The following is a 20,465-nucleotide window of genomic DNA, read 5'->3' as shown; positions in this document are numbered from 1 at the left end:
TAAGTGAGAACATCATCGTGTGGAGAGCAGCCTGGAGCCCCTTGAGCAGCACAGTTGAAGTTCCTCATGCTGCTGTCACATTCCTTGTGGAACTTCAGGCAGTTCCTGGAGAGAAGGAGCTGCTGATTGTGTGCTCCTCAAGCCTAAACCATAGTCTTGAGCCAAAGAAGAACCTTGCCAGATGAAGACATCTGCCTAGCTTCTGCCAGCATCTCAGGGGGTGGGGAGCCTGGTGCTGGTACTGCCAGAGCTCCTTCAGCTGCTGGTGCCAGTGGGACTCTGCTGTAGTGTAAGACATCATCTGTTGGAGTGCATGATGCCTGCTCCTGGAGACCTGGCTTCTACTGCTGGCTGTCCCATGCTCTGTCTCCCACTTCCCTGCAGAAGTGGCTGTGTCTGGGTGGTAGGCAGGCTGTTGGAGGAAAGGAGAGGAGCAGCATGCTGAGCTGCTCTTTGAAGGCACAAGGTTACACCTGAAGTCTTTTTTCAGGTGATTTTGGGAAGAAATAGTCCAGAAAGAATTGCTGAGCAGGTTGAAGTGGAAGAAGGGTCCCACATTCTGAGTGACCTGTGCTGCTTTGTCTGCAGTAATGGCTGGAGTCCTCCTGTGGTTGCCTAGGCTTAACCCAGCCTCTGCATGTCAGAGTCATGAAGGGCTCTGCACTGGCAAGGCTTGTGCTGGCTGAGGATCATCAAAGGCTTTTGCTTCTGCATGGTGCTTTCTCCTAGCTGCACTGGGTGTGCTGCTGAGTCCTCTCCCTCAGAGGAAGTGAGGCTGAGCTTGGATGTTTAAGACTCTTTGACTTCCTTGCACAAGGTGGAAAAGATCCTGGCAGCTGCCTTTGCTCAGGTGCCTGTCCTGTCCTCTGGAGTCAGAGGCAGTCACATCTTCTCTACAAAGGAGCCTTCTCCTGTGGCAGTTGCTCAGAAGCAGAATTGTTGGTGTTTGAAGGCTTCATGCTTGGCACCACCCTTCATGCTGGCCACAGAGAGCTGGGTCCTGAGGACCCCCTGTTGAGGGGTTCAGCTTTGGAAGGCCTCTCTTGCTGACTGGGTGCCATGAGGATGTCCTGTGTCACAAGCAGTCCTGCTCATCTCTCTGAGTCTACCACCCCACTGCCTTCACACGTGGCCCTGGGTGCTGTGGTGCTCTCTGGGTGAGACCATGAGCCTGGTAGGACCTTCTTGGGCTTAGAATTCTTACCTAGCAAATTCACTTGTCCCACAAGGTGACCTGAGCGTTCCAGGCCATGCAGAGATGAGTGAACCTCTCCTGTATGATGTCACCAGTGTTTGCTCAGCTGCCTTGGCTAGAAGATACCTTCTGACAGAGGAGGCTGCTTCCTGTGTTAGCAAACCCACAATGCTGGGACTTCCCTCTTTGCGCGATGGGAGCTCCCCTGAGCAAGGCAGAAGGTGCCATGTTTGCTGTTACAACTTGTCTGCTTTCTATTCATTGCCACAGGAATGTCCTTCTGACCTCTTCCCACTGGGTTGGAGGGCCCTGATGTTCTTGTGCTGTGAGCCTCCAGCAGCTGGGAGACAGGGCTTGGGGTCTCTCCCCTTGTACAACTTCATGTTCAGCTCTGCAGGGCATAGTTGAAGTTCCATTCACCTACAGAGTGAGGAGGTGGCTTGTGTGGTTGCTGCTGGCTTATCTTCCATCCCTGTGGCAGCTGCAGGTTTGGTCTGAGCTGGAGCTCTCTGAAGGAACAGGGAGCAAGCTGTGGAGTGACTCCTGACACAGGTGCAGAACTGTCTGTGGAGCTTCCTTCTCCTGCTCTAACCACAGAATCATTAAAGCTGGAAAAGACCTTTCAGACCAGAGAGTGCAACCATTAACACTACCAAGTACACCACCAGCACCACATGTACACATCTAGCCTTCAGCCAGCTGAAGAGGAGCACAGCTAGCACAGAGGCTGGCCTGAAAAAATTGAACTAAGGGAGAAGAATGAGGATCTGCTTCAAGGGCTCAAAAGAAATCTTAGCAATCCTCAGAAACACCCATTTATGAGCTACTGAAAGATTCTGTGGTGTTGCTGTGATGGGGGAGGTGGAAGTATGAGAGGATGAGAGGAAATGACCTCAAGTTGTGACAGGGGAGGTTTAGGCTGGACGCCATTTCTTTGCTGAAAGAGGGGATAGGCCATGGAGCAGGCTGCCCAGGGATGTGGTGGGGTTGCCATGCCTGGAAGTGTTGGAAAAAGCATAGATGTGGTGCTGAGGGACATGGTTTAGTGGTGGGCTTGGCAGTGTTGGGTTAATGGTTGGGCTTGAGGATCTTGGAGGTCTTTTCCAACCTTAATGATTCTGTGATTCTGCTAAAGCCCTCCAGGGATGGGGACTCCATCACTGCCCTGGGCAGCCTTCTTTCAGGGTTCCTCATGTCCAACCTAAACCTCCCCTGGGGAAACTGGAGGCTGTTTCCTCTTGTCCTGTCACTTGTTCCTTGAGAGAAGAGACCAACCCCCACTGGCTCCAGCCTCCTCTCAGGGAGCTGCAGAGAGTCAGGAGGTCTCTCCTCAGCCTCCTTTTCTCCAGGATTAACCACCCCAGATTCCTGAGCTGCTTTTCACAGGATTTGTGCTCTGCACTGTTCTCCAGCTTGGAGAGCCTTCTGCTCTCAGAATAGGGCATGGTCACCTGCTTTGCAAATAGAGCAGACATCAGCAGAGGAGAGGGCTTAGCAGACAGAGGAGATGCCATGTTTGAACAGAGTACTCCACTGCCATCCTGATTTTCAGCCAGATCTGAGCTCCAGCTTGGATCTGGGAAGTGAGACAAGGCAAGACTGGGAAAGGTCAGCATTTCTGGAGCAGGCTTTAGGCTGTGCTCTGCTCAGTTCAGGAGCCACCAGCTCCATTCACAGTGGAGATAACACTCACATTTGGAGTGAATCCTGGAACCAAGTCTCCTACCACCACCGGTACCCAGACAGTCCCTAAGTCAAAGGTTTCATTGAAGACAGGTGGTTGCCTCCTTAACTCAATGTGTGTGCACACATTCAGCTTCCTCCTACTTGGAAAAACCAAAAGCTCCTCCAAGATTCCACTTCTTCAGTGATTAAAAACCCTGACTTTCAAGCAGAAGTGGTGTTTCATTTGTTGCTATGCTTTGTCTTGAAAAACCTCTGTCTCTCTGTGGACCCTTTGCTTGTCCTTGCTGTGTGGTTAGGGACATCATCACAACTCCTTCCAGCCTTCCTTTTGCCACATGAAAGAAAGAAGACGTTTTTGTGGTGGCCTTTTGTGATACAGATTTGTCCTTGGCTTTCTTGATGGCTCTTCACTCTCCTGTCCTACCTGAATTTGGGTCTGCCTGGTTAACAGGACAGTTTGTTCAGACTTCAGGTGACTAAACTTCTCTGCTTCACCTGCGGTAGCTTCTTCTTGGCCACCGAACTTTTGTTCTTGCATCATCAAGGTCCTCGGTGGGTTTTGTCCTCCAGACTGTGGGTGCACATAAAGATGCCTCTGCTTGTGTGTTTTCAAGTGGGTTATGCCAGGTTTACTGCAAGAATGTTCCATTGTCACCTTGGACAAATGCTGTCGCCCTGTGCTGTCAGCCCTTAGCAGCACACAGCTGAAACAGAAGCGGCGAAGAGTTTCCAGTCCTGTCAGTCTTGCAATTGTGCATTAAATCATAGAATGGTTTGGGTTGGAAGGTCTAGTCCAGCTCCACTGCAGTCAGCAGGGACATCTTCAACTAGATCAGGTTGCCCAGGGCCCCATTAAGCCTGACCTTGAATATGTCCAAGGGTGGGACCTCAGCTCCCTCCCTGAGCAGCCTGTTGCAGTGTTCCACCACCCGCACGGTAAAGAATGTGTCCCTAACATCCAATCTAAATCTCCTCTCCTCTTATTTCAAACCATTGTCCCTCATCCTGTCACTGCAGGCCTTTGGAAACAATCCCTCTGCAGCCTCCTTGTAGCTTCCTTCAGATACTGGCAGGCTGCTGTTAGGTCTCCCTGGAGCCTTTTCTTCTGCAAGCAGAACAACCCCAGCTCCCTCAGCCTGTCCTTTTAGCAGAGGTGATCCAGCCCCTTGATCATCTTCATGGCTCTCCTCTGGACCCTCTCCACCAGGTCCATGTCCTTCCTGTGTTGAAGGCTCTAGAGCTGGACTCTACTGCAGGTGAGGTCTCACCAGAGCAGAGCAAAGTGGCAGAATTGCCTCTCTCCATCTGTGGCCATGCTGCTTTTGATGCAGCCCAGGATGTGTCTGGCCTTGTGGCCTGCAAATGCACACTGGTGAAATGGACCTTTGGAGCAGTAAGAAAAGACTGGGCTGAGAGGAGCCTCTGGGTGAAATTTTGTCATCAGAAGGATGCAAGACAAGTGCCTGTAGCAGTGATTTTATCACCCAGAATCAAGAGGAACACACACTCTTTACTGCTGAGGGGAGACAGAAATGCAGCATGTTTGTGCCCCTTACTTCAGCTGAACCCACAGGACTTCCACGTCCAGGATTTTGTCCCATTTTCAGCTCTGGGAATGGTTTGGGGCTTGGTAGTTTTGTCCAAAGTGCATTTTGCTTCTCCAAGAGGTTGAATGTTTTCCTTTCCAGAGAGACTTTGTTCTGTGCCATTCTATGCTTTAGCCTACCCTGTTCCTTTTAGGACCCTCCATTCCAGTGGCACACCTGGGCACTGCCTTTATCCATTCATGTTTCTGGAATTCATCAATGGCAGAGCTGGTCCTGGAGCCATAGATTCATGGAGTGGTTTGGGTTGGAAAGGACCTTAACTCATCTAGTTCCAACCTCCCTGCCATGGGTAGGGACACCTTGCACTAGGCCAGGATGCTTAAGGCCTCATCCACCCTGGCCTTGAACACCTCCAGGGAGGGGACATCCACAGCCTCCCTGGGCAACCTCTTCCAGTGTCTCACCACCCTCACCAAAAAGAATGTCTTCCTCACCTCCAGTCTAAATCTGCCCTGCTCAGGCTTTCAGTCTGTTCCCTCTCAGCCTATTAGTACAAGTCCCTTTCCAGCTTTCTTCTAGCCCCCTTCAGGTACTGGAAGGCTGCTCTAAGGTCTTCCCAGAGCCTTCTCTCCTCCAGGCTGAACAGACCCAACTCTCTAAGCCTGTCCCCATAGGAAAGTTCTTCAGCCCTCTGATCATCTTTGTGGCCCTCCTCTGGACCTGCTCCAGCAGTTCCATGTCCTGCTTATGCTGGGGGCATCAGATCTGTCTGCAGTACTGCAGGTGGGGTCTCATGAAACAGCCCAGGTCAGAGCTGAGCTCCAGAGGCCCATCATGTTGTGGGAAAGGACCAGCCTGGCCAGCCTCCACTGCTGAGACTCCACCACATCCCCAGGGAGGCTGTGCCAGTGAATGATTGTTCTCACTGTGAACACTTTTTGGTAATACCAAGATGAAACCAAATCTCTGTCAACCCCCCCATGGATGTGGATGCTCAGCTATAGCTTGAGCTGTGAGTCATGGCTGTGTGGTGACTGCATTCTCACATCTCTAGCTATTCACCCCAAGATGACTTGTATCCCAGTGAGCCCAGGTTTTCAGTCATAGTTCAGTCACCATGTTTCATAGTTTTATGAGTGCTTCCTTTCCTCATCCTCATGTGGTGAAGTGTTCACCCCTCTAGAATCTCTCTGGGGGAGGCTCTGCAGGCCTCCACCAGTGTGTTCACCTTGCAGGTCCCTGTTCTGTCTGCTCTTACCACTGCTGTCAGCCCCTGGGGCCTTCATGCTTGGTTGGCACTGAGCTGGATGGGAGGTGGGCAGTAAGGAGGCAGGGAGGTGCTTGGCTCCTCCAGTCTCTGCCCTGCCACCTCTGTTTTTCAGTGTCCATTCCCTTGGTGACTCCAATCCCACCTGAGCCAGGGGATGGAATCACACCAGAGCCCAAGGCCCGCTGTGTGCACCCAGCAGCCTGCTCCCCTGCCAGGGCAGGACCTCTCCTTGTTCCCTTCTCCGTGGTTGGTTTAATTTAGCTCTCAGCAGCTCCTGCAGGAATCTCCCACCTCCCATTGGGTCATGGATATTTTCAGCCTGTCCCCCCGTCCTCACGAGTTGCTGCTTGCTGCAGCCAGGCAGATTTAGCTGTTCTCATCTTGCCTGGTGAGTCAGTGCTCTGGCTTCCCAGCTCCCATGGGTCTCTTGGATTGATGTGCTGTGGAAGTGCCCCCTTCTGCCATGGTGTTCCTGGAACAGGGGCACTCAGAGCTGAGGGTGATGTCTGTGCAAAGATGACTCTGATGGTGGCTGCTAGGGGCTTCCTTTGGGACTAGGAAGCACTGACCACAGTGAGATGTGGTGGTCCTTTCTCTGGTACTTCCCCAGGTCCTTGCAGTCTGTAGCTGAGGGCTTCTGGACTGGGGTACAAATGGAGCTGCTCTCCATGGACTTGTCTGATCTCTCATGTCCCTTTTGCACATTTTAACTCCACGGTGTTTAGTGGTTTTAAAGGCTGTCATTTGTTTGAGCTTTGTAGCAAAGAGCATCACTTGAATCCTTCTGGTGACAACTTCATCTGGTGCATCCCTGACTCCTTTGCTGTTACAAACATGGAGTAACCATTGCCTGTGGAGTGACCAATGGCATGGAAAGATGGAAGAAGTCTGTCCCTCCCCACTACTTTTGAAGGCTCCTGGCCTCTCCTTGTGTGAACCTATGAACATTTAAACTGTGATTTGGGATGAGATCAGGTGTGATGCAGTCTTGGCAGGACCCTGTTCTTGGTTCTTCACTGATGACCAGTTCTCAGCCTCTGCTAGGTCTTGATGTGTAAAATACCCACCTGAACCAGCAGCAGCCATGCCAATAAGGACATCTTGTTGTAACAAACGTTGTGCTTTACAAAACTGTGTGTATTAAACCTCTGCTGTGACTCTGTGAGCCACTTGTCTTCCCCTTGAAGGCTGTCCAGGCCTGGCCCAGGCTGCCCAGGGCGGTGATGGAGTCGCCATCCCTGGAGAGGTATCAGAGCCATGGAGATGTGACAGTGAGGACCATGCTTTGGTGGTGCCCTGGCAGTGCTGGGTTAACAGCTGGACTCCATGAGCTCAGAAATCTCTTCCAACCAGATCTATGATTCTGAGTGGAGTCTTGTATAAATAAAACAGAGAGGTGTTTGGTTTTTTGAGAGACATAAAGCTCATAAAATGCAGCTGCTTGGCATGAGTGCTGGTCCTGTGTGTCTGCTGAGAGGCATGCCTGCTCTTCAGCTGCTCCTGTAGAGTCTGTGCTGGTATGATGGGCTGATGGTTCCAGGCACCATCCCATGTGATCTCCTGGTCTAGCAGCACAATCTAAGTGTTATTCCAGGGTGTCAAGATGCCAGAACTTCATAAATTGGCTGATGAACATCTTAGAGATCTCAGTCAGTTCGTAGGGCTTTCCAGTCCCCTGGCCTTCTGAAAGGGTTTTTCCTGGTTGGTGATATGCAGTGGGTGATATGCAGTGGACTCTTCAGCTGCTCTTGCAGTGAAGCCTGGTTCCTCCCCTCCATGAGATGTGTTTGCATCATCATGCTTCTGCCCACACACAGGTCTGAAGCATTTGTGGCATGTTTGTATTTCCTGTGTCTTTGCTGGCTGTCCAGGTGGTGTCAGTTCAGGGACTGGACACTTGGATGCCCCTGCATGTACAGCAAGTCATAGAAAGGTACCTGTGCCTCCAGACACTTGCTGCCTTCTGGAAATAAAGCTCTGAAACCCACACTGCCCTGGCTCTGTCTGGAGGAACAGCATGCTCTGAAGTACATCAGCTGCATGCTTGGGCAGCTCAACCCTGGTTCCCTGCCTCTGGGTCTGCAGTGCCCCTGCCAAGAGCAGGCTGCAGAAACCCTTTGCTGGCAGGGGCAGAGCACAGCACCAAGTGCTCTACAGGTGATGCTCAGCTGGGAAGTCACCCTGTCCATGTGTGCCACGCCTCTGGCTTCTCCAGAACCATGTGTGCTTAAGGCTGGAAAACCTCCCAGAATCAAGTGGCTCTGTCACAGGGTTAATTCACTATTAAAAATGCCTGAAGAAGGGGGTGGGATGGAAGCAGGCCCTGCTTGAGGGTGTTCCCCAGAGACAAACAGGCAGAAACACGGTGGATGAGGGAAACAGGAGAGGAGAGGACCTACAGCTGCTTCCTTGGCTTGTGCTGTGGTGCCATCAATCACAAGCGGGTTTCCCCTGGTCTCCAGAGGCAGTTCAGGGGGGTGACAGCTCTAGGCTGAAGTGGCAACTTCTTCCATTCTCTTTTCTCCTTCCCCAGTAGAACTTGTCCCTGGAGGACATGGATGCTTGGCCATCTGGGAGGAGCTAGGAAGGACCTCTGGGTGTGCTGGCAACATGATAAAGGTTTTCCCTTTCTACAAAGGAAGGAGCCAGAATCTGCTGGGATCAGGTCACAGATTATTGTCACCACTGAGCTGAGCTGCTCCTGGAGCCCTGGTACTAGGGGAAGAAACAAAGAAGAGGAAAATGCCCAAGGAAGTCAGTGGTGGTTGCAGGGTGGGAGCTGTGCTGCCCCTGCGGGCAGGGTGGCCGTTGGCTCAGTCCAGGGTGTCAGGCCAGGCATGGTGGGAGTCAGGGCAGCTCTGGGGCAGCCCTAGGACAGACATGCTTTGGGAAGAGATAACTTCCTGGGATTGTCCAAAAACCAGTGTCCAGGCTGTGATGTGAAATACTGGATGTGAAACAGAGGCCATCACTGCTGCTGTATCCAGCATCGAGTTCCAAGGGACCCTCAAAGGGCATCTTGTCCAGAGCCCCTGCAGTCAGCAGGGACACCTCCAACTACATCAGCCTGCCCAGGGCCACATCAACTCTGATCTTGAATGTGTCCAGGGATGGGTTCTCAACCACATCCCTGGGAAGCCTCTTCCAGCATTTTACCACTGTCATTGTGAAGAACTTCTTCCTAATGTCTTTGTAGCCAAGAAGGCCAATGGCATCCTGTGGTGTATTACAAGGGCTATGGTCAGTAGGTCAAGAGAGGTTCTTCTACCCCTCTACTCTGCCCTGGTGAGGTCACATCTGGAACATTGTGTCTGGTTCTGGGCCCCCTCAGTTCAAGGAAGACCTCGGAGAACTGCTTGAGAGAGGACAGCACAGAGCCACAAAGAAGCTGAAAGCAGTGGAACATCTCCCTTATGAGGAGAGGCTGAGGGAGCTGGGTCTGTTTAGCTTGGAGGAGACTGAGGGGTGACCTCACTCATGGTTATAAAGATGTGAAGGGTGAGTATCAGCTGGACAGAGCCAGGCTCTGCTCAGTGCTGTCCAATGATAGGGCAAGAGGCAGTGGGTGTAAGGTGGAGCAGAGGAGGTTCCACTTGAACATAAGGAAAACTTCTTCACTATGAGGGTGACAGAGCACTGGAACAGGCTGCCCAGAGAGCTTGTGGAGTCTCTTTCTTCAGAGATGTTAAAAGCCTGCCTGGATGCACTCCTGGTGACCTGCTCTGGCAGGGGTTGGGATGTGATCTTTTGAGGTCCCTTCTAACCCCCAACGTTCTGTGATTCTGTGAATACTGCTTCTTGGATCCTGTTGGTGTAATGCTTTCTGGTCCTTGTCTGCAGACCTAGTTTTCCATTGCCTTTAGAAGTCTTTGTGTTGAATGTAGCTGGGAGTCTTCAGAACATCACTGCAGTCTGGTGGGACTGGAAGCAAGCAGTGGTGTTTGCAGGTAGATCCAGCAGCTTTCTCCCTCCTCCAGCCCACTGCTGCTCTCCCAGAGAGCTGTTGATGGCTACCCCAGGCCTGCCACGTTTCTGTCACCTGAACACTCATTGTCTTTCAGTACTTGGCTTGTACTCAGCCTCTGGGTCTTGCACCAGAGGCCATGTTCTTATGGTCTGCCTACAATCAGGGATTCTCTTGTGAAGACCTCAGCAGCTTTCTGCCACGCTGTGGGCTGGGCACCAGAGGAGATGGTCAGGGACTTCTCTTTAGTTCTGCATTTCCTGGGGTGGTTTGGGTGTGGTTTAAACTCAGGAGATCATGAAGGCCCACAAGCTGTTGCTTCTGTCCTTGTAAAAGAGAAGAAGGGTTTGAAGGGAGGGTCCCTGCTCCCTGTGCTGCCCGTGCTGGGGTCCTGCCCAGGCCAGGCAGACCCCGCGCTGAAGCCAGAGGCCTCTGCAGCAGCCGCTCTCTGCTCTGGACGTTGCTTCCAGAGAAGTGACATCTGGAGAACAGCAAATCTGGGTCTCTCCAGGAGCCTGTGTACATTCCTGTTATCTGCCTCACCAGCTCCTTGGTCTTTGGCCTTGACAGATCCCTGAGAGAGCCCTGTCTATCCTATTCCTTTCCCTGTGTCCTGCCACATGCTCTCTGTCTTCCTTCTCATGACTGGGGTGAGTGACTGGTTTGTGCTGGTGTCCTGAATAGGAGCAGTTTTGGCTCAAGCCTGACCAGAAGGTTTGCTATTGGAAGGGGCATGATATGGTGTAGAGGTGGGGCCAGGAAGGAGAGGAGACTTCTGGATTGCACAGTTAGAGTCCTGAGCCTGCCCGTGCAGAGGGGAGAAGAGGAAGGGGCCAGCTGGACAGAGCAGATGGTTTCCCTGGAATCACACACTGGTTTCCATCAGAGCAAAGCCAAGTGTCTGCCCAGGGTGTGCTGGAGGAGGTGCCATTCCTCTTACAGACACTCTTGGGGTGGCCCTCAGCCTCCCAGCACGGACTTACACCCCAAAGGGAGCCACGTGGCAGAGCTGGGCTGTGGTGTGAGCACTGTTCTTGCTCCTTCACCCAGTCCCATCCCGCTGCTGCTGGGTTTGCTCTGTGGTGGACACCTCATCCTGATGTTGTTCTGGCACTCTCCTGGTCTGCACTGACCTGTGACCTGTGTTTGCTTCCAGCTGACACTGACAATCCTGCGGCAGACAGGGGGGCTGGGCATCAGCATCGCGGGGGGCAAGGGCTCCACCCCCTATAAGGGCGACGATGAGGTAAGCCCCTGGGCTGTCCAGCTGTGCAGTGCCCTCTTGGAGGGCCTGCTTCTCTGTAGCTGCAGCTTGGATGTCTGTAGAGATCAGCTGAATGGCTGGGCTGGGCTCTCAGAACAAGGTGGGAGCAGCCAGAGCTCAGACCTGCTGCTCCTGTCCCAGCTGTCTCCTAAGGTACAGGACCACAAGGCACAGAGTGTGAACTTGTCCCCCACACGTGGTGGCATCACCTGTGTCATGTTCTCAGTGCACTGGAAAAGGCCTCCAGTGTCACTCTCTTTTCCCCTCTGCCACCTCTGGGGTGGCTCTGGTGAATTTGATCCTCTTCCGACTTCACGTCTTGGGGGGGTGTTGTGGCTGCTCTGCCCCCACACCCAGGTGTGACATTGGTGAGGGGTTTCCTCTCAGATGGAGCGAGGTAGCCTCCCTATACTCTGGAGGGCTGAGGAATGGGCTTCACCTCTTCTAATAAGCAATTCTGTTCCCAGGGTATCTTCATCTCCCGTGTGTCAGAAGAGGGCCCTGCAGCTCGTGCAGGGGTTCGTGTTGGGGACAAGCTTCTGGAGGTAAGAACCTGACTGCTGTGAAGAGGCCTGTGGTGAAAGTGTGGGGAGAAGCATGGTTTGGGTTGTCTGCTTCATGCTGAAGGCCAAAGAAAGTATCAAGAGCTGGGCAAGAGCAAAACAACCCCCCCAGCTCAGAGGCAATGTCCCACAACTCTCCCTGGCTCAGAGTTAATGTTCCTGTGAATCTGCTGCCGCTTCCTGAGGACAGGAACAGCTCCTGCATGCACCTGGAGGTGTGGTGTGACCCAGCTGGGAGGAGGCCCTCAAGCAGAGTGTGCCTCAGTCCCCAGGGGGGTGACCAGCAGCCTCTGTACATCTGCTTTGCTGTGTGGGGCAGAAGGTGACCTCTTAAGAGGACTCCTTAACAGGGAGCCGGTCCCATGCTGTACTTGTCCATCTTTGAGTTGTGTCCAGAGTGGATAATGGTGAAGGTGGACACAAGAGACGAGGTTGTTGGAGCTCCCTGTGTGGGTGCCTGGCAGGGTCAGCCTTGGCTTGGGACAGGCAGCTCAGCAGTGGGCAAGTGCAGGAAGGTCCCCTGTGGGCAGCAGATGAGGTCTGCTGGGCAGCCTGCAGGAGCCAGGTGTGGAGCCAGCACTGCAGGGGAGGGGCTGCGGAGGCTGGAGCCGCGGCGGCTGGAGCCGGGTGTGCCTTGCTGGCAGAAGCGGCAGGAGGTAAGGGCTCTCCCCGTGCCTGTCTGCAGGTGAACGGCGTCTCGCTGCACTGTGCCGAGCACCACGTGGCGGTGGAGGCCCTGCGCGGCTCGGGCAGCTCGGTGTCCATGACGGTGCTGCGGGAGCGCATGGTGGAACCGGAGAACGCCATCACCGTCACCCCCCTGCGCCCCGAGGACGACTACAGCCCCCGCGAGAGGAGGGGCGGCCTGCGCTTCCCGGAGCGGCCCGAGGGGACCCCTCCCGCCGAGAGGTTCTCCACCTGCCTCGTGCGCAACGAGAAGGGGCTGGGCTTCAGCATCGCCGGCGGCAAGGGCTCCACGCCCTACCGGGCCGGGGACACGGTCAGTGCCCTGGCCTCGATCCCCAGCTCTTGGCCGCTACTGCGGGGGCTTCCCGCCGCGGGAAGTTGTGGATGCCCTCCCTGGAATTGTTGGAGGCCGGGTTGGATGGGGCTCTGAGCAGCCTGGTCCGTGCCCTCGGCAGGGTGTGGTGGGTTGAAAATCCCTCCCGACATGAAATTGCCAGCCCAGCTCAGTGGGAAGTGAAGGAAGCTGTGTTTACAAGCAAAACTGCAATCAAAGTGGAATGCAGAGTGTGTGTACAAAATACATGGACAATCTCCCAGGCACGGCCTGAGACTGCCACACAGAGCTGTTGGAGCTGGATGACCTTTAAGGTCCCTTCTGACCCAAACCACTTAATGATTCCTCACCCATGGGCACACAGCGATGCAGTGTGGCCTGGGGCTGGTGCCCAGGAGGGCTCTGGGAGTCAGGATCTTCTCTCCAGTCAGGGAAGGAGAGAAGTTCAAAGGAGGTGGGGCTGGGACTCAGAAGCCCTGCCAGTGACATCCAATCTTGCTGCTGTCCTCCTGACATCTGTTCTGGGCACTCAGCCACATGAAGGCTTTACTGCAGCTGGAGGCTTGCAGGTGGCTCTAGAAGCAGAGGAGGGTTTGTGTGGAGTGGGGAACAGTGGGCAGTGCCAGGGGAGGGGTCTGCAAAGGGGAAAGGTCTGAGCCCTGCCTGGTGTCCAGGAGCGGCTGCGGGAAGCCCAGGCCTGGTCGGGGGGAGCCCGGGTTGCCCTGACCCCCCTGCCTGTGTTCCAGGGGATCTTCATCTCGCGGATTGCCGAGGGCGGCGCAGCGCACCGGGACGGGATCCTGCACGTGGGGGATCGGGTCATCTCGGTGAGTCTGGGCTGGGGGCTCCTGCCTGGCCTCACACAGGGGCTCTTCTGTCCCTGAAGGTACACACTGGGGGTCCTTGGCTCAGCTTCTGAACCTCTGGGGAGAGCACTCGCTCTTGGCCTGCCTGCTGCTGGCTGCAGTCAGTGCCTCCCGTTTCTCCCAGCGCTGCCCATGAGCGTTGCCTGCAGCTGGGCTGCACTGGGGACAGGTGACCTGGGAGCCCTGCCCTAGTGTCCTTCAGCTATGTGGGACAGCACTGAGGGCTCTGCTGTAGCTCAGCCTGTGGATGGGAGGAGCCCTTTAGGGCTCAGTGGCTCTGGCAGGGGTCGGCATGGGTGGCAGTGGAGGGAGATGAGGAGCTGAGCAGGTGTCACCACTGTGCTTCTGCTGCTTCCACTGGGAACTCCAGCCCCAGTTCCCCTCCTGTTGGTACCACTGGTGTGGATCTTTGCTGCCTCTAACCTGAGTCTCTCTGCCTAATGTGTCGCTTGCTCCCTGTCCTGGGAGCCTCCTGAGCCTCTCCCTGAGCTCGCATGCTACCTCCGAGGGAAAGCTCCTGCATCTGGTGCTGGTGGTGGGATTCTGGTCCAGCTGCTGTGGTGAGAGCATGTGTCCCCACAGGGCTGCGTGAGTAAGCACTGATACAGCCTTGTCAGTGCTGGCTTCTGTCTGCTCTACCCCGGGCTGGGGGCTGTGCTGTATTTGCTCTGGCCCAGGGCTGACGTTCTCATCTGGGCAGGAGACTTGAACGGGGACAGCATCTCTCCCTTCTTGCTAGTGCTCCCTCCTCCTCCCCATGTCAAGCCCTGACCCTGAGCATTGCCAGATTGTCCAAATTACTTTGGTTTTGCTCATCTTTTGGTGCTCCTGGTACTGAGGCGTGACTGAGAGGTGTGAGTGCAGGCACACAGCCCACCACAGGGCTTTCATTTGCCTTACCTGTGGCAAGAAGGAGACATGAGACCCCAGAATAGTCACCAGTCAGAGCTGCTCCACCCCCACTAGCAACTCTATTTATATCTGTGGGCAGCTTGGTAGGAACAGCAGATCCAGTTCCCTGGTAAGGGCTTGCAGTGCATGGGCTCAGGGCCTTTGTTGGGTGTCCACATGGGTGGAAGCCTCTCACACTCTGCTGTGGTGCTACTGCACTGGCAGGAAACCTGCCCATGCTTGAGCGTGGTCCTCTGCTCCCAGGATGCCACCTGTGCTGAGGTGTGTGCAGGCATGAAAGGTTTGCTGCTGGGCATCAGCTACACCTCCAGTCTTGTGCTCAGTCATGATGGAAGCAGGAACAAATTGTTGTCCTCCAGGAGAAGACTGCTCTGGGCTGGACTGCACAGAAGCCTTTTTGTGCCTTCCAGCAGGTGTCTGGCTGCCGCTGCCCCGGCTGCTGTGCCTCCCAGGCTGGTCATGCCTCAGTTTTCCTTGCCACTGAGCTTCAGTTCCTTGGGACAGGGAATACAGCACAGCCTCATGCTGCTCCCCTGTGCTCGAAACCCTCCTGGCCTTCCCTGCAGGGGAAGAGCTGGGACAGCTCCTTTGACTTTCCTAAGGGAGCTTTGAGCACATGGATTGAGGAGCCCAGCCCAGATTGCTCTTTAAAGTTAACACTCCCCCAAAACTCACCAGTGACTGACTACTAACCCTCCAGCTTTGCCCACATTCTGGTGTGTCTTGGGGGTCATCTCAGGTGTCCTGGGAGTCATTTTGGTACTGGAGAACATGGGACAGGGAGCAGTAAGGGGAGAATGTTGGAGAGTTTGCATCATGGGATGAGAATCCAGCAGAGAGGGTGTAGGGCTGCAACAATGGATAAGGGCAGCTGGTTTTGGGATAGGGCTGAGAGTAGATTGGAAAAGCTGATTCTGGGGGGGAATGTGAGACAGTAGGAGCAGGCAGTGACACACAGGGGTCCTGGTGAGAGCAGGCTGATCACCAAGGAATTGGCCAGAATGGTTGAGTTCCCTGGTGTGCAAAAACCTGTGTGGATCTGGGGAAGGCCATGTGAGACTTGCTCTTCCTCTGGGCACTTGGGGAGCTGAGCTGCTGGGACTGGGCTGCTTCTCCTGCCAAGCAGGGCTACTGAAAACCAGCTGCCACATGTTGGGAGGGCACTGTGACTGCCAGGCAATTGGAAGTGAGTGAGTGAAGTGCCACCAAGGGCTGGTACATCTGGTACCCCTAGGATTCCAGGTTCACTGATCAGGGGAAGTATCACTGCATGCTTCTGGTCTGATGCTTGTCAGTGGCAGAGAAATCAGAAGGGAATGCAGGAAGCCATGAATGCATGCAGCTGCTGCAGGGCTGTCTGTGCAGCACCTTGGGCCTTGATCTGGTGAGAGGGACCTGAGGGTCTTGTTCTAAGGGCCATGACCTAAGAGCTGTGTTCTTCAGCATCCCATCTTTGTTAGAGATTGAAGTCTGGCAGACAGGAGGACCTAAGGGGATCCTCCTTTCCTAGTTCAGCCATCAGGAAGGCTAAGAGCAGGTTCCAAACACCACAGGCAATGGTGGCCACAGATCTACACAGGCAGAAAAGGGACAGTGCCTTGACAGGTACAAACCCAAAAGGTCCTCACAGGGCATGAACAAGATAGACAGCTTCACCCTCTTCCCTCAACCCTCTGGTTTGAGATTTGCTAGTCCTTCACTCAGCTCACATCAATGTTCATGTTTGCAGGGCTCCAGGCTCTGTCCCAGGGGTCATGTTCTCTAGGCTTTTTGTTCAGACCCAGAGCCTTTTTCCCAGTTTCTGGGCTAGCTGTTTCGTCTTTCCATGTTTTGGATTCCTTCCTGATGGCTAGTCCCACTTGAATTTTGCTGGTAGTTATTGCAGGCACACCCAGCTCACACAGGAATACAACCAGAGCTTGATGGGCAGAGCAGAGCAGAGCATGATGATCATCAGGCACAGGGCTTGGCTGGACTGGAGTGCAGCACACACTGCCTGTGCTGAGCCTCTTGTTCTCTACTGTCTCATTTCTCATGCTTGTTCCTCCCCTTTCTTCTTTGGCCCCTCTCCTTCTCCACCTCTGATCTTTCTGCTCATTGCCACAATCCTCCCTCAAACTCCCTGCAGAGGTTTGTTCTTCCCTAGCAGAGCTGGTTTGAGAGCCCACAACAATTCTGGCTTCCTCTGTGTGTAGATGACAAGGTTCTTGGTCACACTTCAATGTTACCACCTGAGTGAGTCCTGTAATAGTCCATCCATGAGGAGCTGAGTCTTGTCTCTGTCACCTGCCTTTCGTTAGGATTTTTGCACCCATGTGGTTAGTTAGTGAACTTTCCTTCTTAGTGCCCTGTCTTAGCAGCCATTGCTGGGTATCTTCAGCTCTTTCCCCTCCCTGCTTGCCTCCACCTCCTTCTGGTGTCCCTGTAGGTCCCTTTGGGGCAGCCCTCTCAATAGAGGGGATGCTGTGGGGCTGAGGGCTTCCTGGCTTGCCCAGCACGGGGCTGCTTTGCCTGTCTCCTGCCAGCATTCTTGATGGGATGGGGCAGGTGGGGTGAGTGTGGGGGTGTGGTTTGGGGAGGGTCTGGACACAGCCTTGTCAGACTGTGTGCACTCAGCTTTGTCCAGGAGCAGCTTTTCTTGGAAGGAGCTGGGGACTGGCTGGAGTATTTCTAGGAATCACACAGGGAGGAGACAGGCTACAGAACTCAGCTGCTGGGACTGTTCAAGTCACCTTGTAGCTGTGTAATATCTGGTTCAGCTCCATCTCAGCAGCTGCTGTGTCCTCATTGTTCAGTTAGGAAAGCTTTTCCAGAGTACAGGGATAGAGACCTTTTAGTTTTCAGCTTCATCTCTTTCATGGCAAGTTTTGTCCCTTTGGCAGTGTCCTCCTGGCTCAGCTCTCCTTGGTGTCACAACCTTTCTGGTCCTTTGAGTTTCTAGGCGAGCTGTTTGAAACCCTGGGTCTGTAGGCAGGGCTCTGCATGCTGCCTGTGGGGGCAGCTTTTCTGTGCACATCTTAAACTGCATTGGCTAAGTTTTGTGTGTGTGAAGGATGAGGACACAGCTTTTTAGACGGGTTCTCTTCAGTGCTTTGCAGGAATGGCATCACTGCTTCCCTGCATGTGCTGCAAGAGCCTCCTTGAAGGGTTTTGTCTTTCACTGAGATCATAAAATGACTGTAGGGGGATTCTTGAAATGACTCTGCAGAGCATGCTGGATAATGTTTCCTTGTCCAAAAGAGTTCTGGTTTTCCTTTTTTGTCAGCCAGTTGGTCACTGTGGACCACCAGAGTCCCTTTCTCAGTCTTTTTCTAGCTGGGGTACACTTTAAAACTTAAAACTTTCCCCAGATTGCTGTGACTTTGGCCAGCACAGGTAGACAGCAGCCTCGTGGGCAGTGACAGGTCTTGCCACACATCAGACCGTGCTCCTCAGTGCCTGTGCTTGGGCTTTGAGAGCCCTTGATAAGAGCAAAGGCAGCCAATGCTGTGGTACATCAGTGACCTGTGGCATCATCTCTGGGATCTGCTGTTCTATCTTCTTTTCACAATGAGGTCTTTGGAGCCTTCTTCTTGGGCTACTTTTGTCACGTCCCAGTGGAAAGCTGCAATGCAAAGCCAAGGAGGAGTGACAGGGACCCTCCTGGTAAAGAGTGAGCCACAGTTCAGCCCAGGCAGCAGCCAGGTTTGTGGTGCTCCAGGAGCATCAGGCTTAGTCTTTGTGGGCCCCTGCAGCATCCCTGATGCTGTCAGGGCTTGGAGGTGTGCAGGGAAGGTGGGGAAGGGGCTGGTGAGCTGTCCAGAAGGAGGATCCCGGTCAGGTGGGAATGGGCAGGGCCCGCATCCCCGCACAGGTAGGAAGGAGCAGGGCAAGTCCCGAAGCGCCGCAGGGAAGGAGCTTTTGAGAAGGGCCAGAGCAGGCCGGGGCCCCAGGGGTGCTGGGCTTCATGCTGGAGCAGGGTCTGACGCTGAGTTGGTCGTTCTAGATCAATGGGGTAGACATGACAGAAGCCAGGCATGATCAGGCCGTAGCGCTGCTTACCGCGGCCTCCCCCACCATCGTGCTGCTGGTAGAGCGAGAGGGTGCGGAGCCGCCCGGCGAGGGAGACGCGGCGGGCACCCCGCGGGCACGCATGCACTCCCCACCGCCCCCCGGCCACGGGGACAGCCCGCCCGAGGAGACGCCCTCCCTGCAGAGGAACCATCTCCCCAAGGGCCTGGAGGACCAGTACCCCATTGAGGTGAGTCTGCTGGGCTCTGGGCTGGGGCCGGCTTGGGCGTACTTCGTCTGGAATGTCGGCGGTGCCTGGGGGCTGGGCTCCTGTTACTGAGGCGTTGAGAAGGAATGGGGAACCCCCTTGTCCCCTTGGTGCTTGCCTCGTGGTCTCTCACCTAGAACCCCCCTGACTCCGTGTTTTCCAGTGTTTGTGGTCCTCATGTGAACCCCATCTTCCCTCTGACTCTGCTTCTTGTTCCCTCCAGGAAATTCACCTTGTCAAAGCAGGTGGTCCCCTGGGACTCAGCATTGTAGGAGGCAGTGACCACTCGAGCCATCCGTTTGGGATTCATGAACCAGGTGTCTTCATTTCCAAGGTAGAGTCCTGCAGGGTTACATGTGAATTCCTTGAGAGGTCTTGTGAGAAGGCTCTCTTCTGATCACAGTCATGGGCAGAGTGATGGAAAAGTTGACCCAGGCTCAGTTTCAGATAACATGAGAATTTGAGAACGCTTCAGATGAGACCTTCCTTCACTCTCTGCCAGTGTTCACTGATACCTGACCTCTTGGGGAGCTTTGGGGCAGGGGGAGAAATCAAGACAGGCCTTAGAGGTTGTAAGAGAGTAGGCTGTGGAGGCAAGCAGCGTCTCTCCCAGGAGAGGTGACATTTCCTTCTCCAGCTGTAACATCAGCGGTTCTTTGCAGGTCATTCCCCGGGGGCTGGCATCGCGTAGTGGGCTCCGTGTAGGGGACAGGATCCTGGAGGTGAACAGCATTGACCTGCGCCATGCTACCCACCAGGAAGCAGTGAATGCCCTGCTCTCCAACACCCAGGAGCTGACCATGTTAGTGAGGAGAGATCCTCCACCACCAGGCATGCAGGTAGGCTCTGAGCAAGAGAATGCTGGGGTCGTGCCCTCCTTTGTAGAGGGGTCACTTTTGAAGGCAGTTTGTGTCTGGGGCTAGGACACAACCAAAGTCCTGGTTGGAATTCCCTTTTCATTGGAAAATCTAGTCTATTGTAAGTGTATATCCACTTGAGGGCTGTGGAGGGTCTCTGGCCATGCTCATGGTGATGCTGTGATCAGATTCCATGAAGACCAGACCCAAACAGCAGACAGAGAAGGGCAGAGTCTCATTAAAAGGATTAAACTCTGCTGGATGAGTGAAGAAATGTCTAATTTGGGTTCTTTTCAGGGTGTTTAGAGTATGGCCAGCTAGCAGAAGTGTTTCTTTAACAGTCCCAGTCTGACCTTGACCCAGAAACAAGGAGACCTTTTCTGTCTTTCCAGGAAATCTGCATTGAGAAAGCTCCAGGAGAAAAGCTGGGCATCAGCATCCGGGGTGGAGCCAAAGGTCATGCTGGAAACCCCTTTGATCCCACTGATGAAGGCATCTTCATTTCTAAGGTACCAGAGGTGGAACTGCAGCTTGGTCCCATGTGAGGCCTACCAGGGGGTTCTGTGGTCCCTGTGTTCACTGCACTCTCTCCACTTTTCACTGAGTGCATCGCATCTGGAGTGTTCTCCATCTCCTGCAGGAGGCCCATTTGTATCCTTTCATATTTCCTCCTCTGCAGCAGCTACAGAATTCCTTCTTTGTGACTCCAGTCTCTACCAGGCAGACAGTGAAGAGCCTTTGTGCCTCCTTCATCTCTATCCACAAAAAACCCATCCCTGTGCTTGCATTTCCTGAACCCTAGAAGGGAGAGCTCGCTTCCTCACCTGCCTCACTGACAAAGCAAAGGCAGTTTCTTTTCCTTGGGACAACACCTCTCAAGTACAGAGTCTTTACCTCCCCTAAGATGTTTCGTGTTTGCTCTACCAAACCCTCCCTGCTCTTCCTTTTCCACCCTCTCCATAAGTACCTCCAAATACTTCCAGATGCTCTCCCTGATGCCTCAGCATTTTCCCCTGTTCCCTTGGTGTGCTGCCCTTTTGCTCCTTCCTGATGGTCCCCATG

General features: G+C 54.1%; 1 protein-coding gene across 19 annotated transcripts in view; it reads left to right on the top strand.

The window, feature by feature from the left end:
- The window catches only part of SCRIB (scribble planar cell polarity protein), a 91,000-nt gene that overhangs the window by 35,882 nt on the left and 34,653 nt on the right, over positions 1 to 20,465 (top strand). For all 19 annotated transcript variants that reach the window (XM_068161055.1, XM_068161052.1, XM_068161054.1 and 16 more), the window contains 8 exons: positions 10,819 to 10,908; positions 11,394 to 11,471; positions 12,175 to 12,489; positions 13,257 to 13,337; positions 18,274 to 18,528; positions 18,770 to 18,880; positions 19,209 to 19,385; positions 19,796 to 19,912. In XM_068161055.1, the coding sequence (XP_068017156.1) occupies positions 10,819 to 10,908; positions 11,394 to 11,471; positions 12,175 to 12,489; positions 13,257 to 13,337; positions 18,274 to 18,528; positions 18,770 to 18,880; positions 19,209 to 19,385; positions 19,796 to 19,912 (1,224 nt within the window). The remainder of the gene's footprint in view (positions 1 to 10,818; positions 10,909 to 11,393; positions 11,472 to 12,174; positions 12,490 to 13,256; positions 13,338 to 18,273; positions 18,529 to 18,769; positions 18,881 to 19,208; positions 19,386 to 19,795; positions 19,913 to 20,465) is intronic.

Source organism: Melanerpes formicivorus, unplaced genomic scaffold, assembly GCF_026170545.1.
Source record: "Melanerpes formicivorus ecotype bairdi unplaced genomic scaffold, bMelFor1.0.p_v2 SCAF_56, whole genome shotgun sequence".
NCBI lineage: Eukaryota > Metazoa > Chordata > Aves > Piciformes > Picidae > Melanerpes > Melanerpes formicivorus.
The sequence above is the reverse complement of the archived record's forward strand: the minus strand, read 5'-3'. Positions and strand labels throughout refer to the sequence as shown.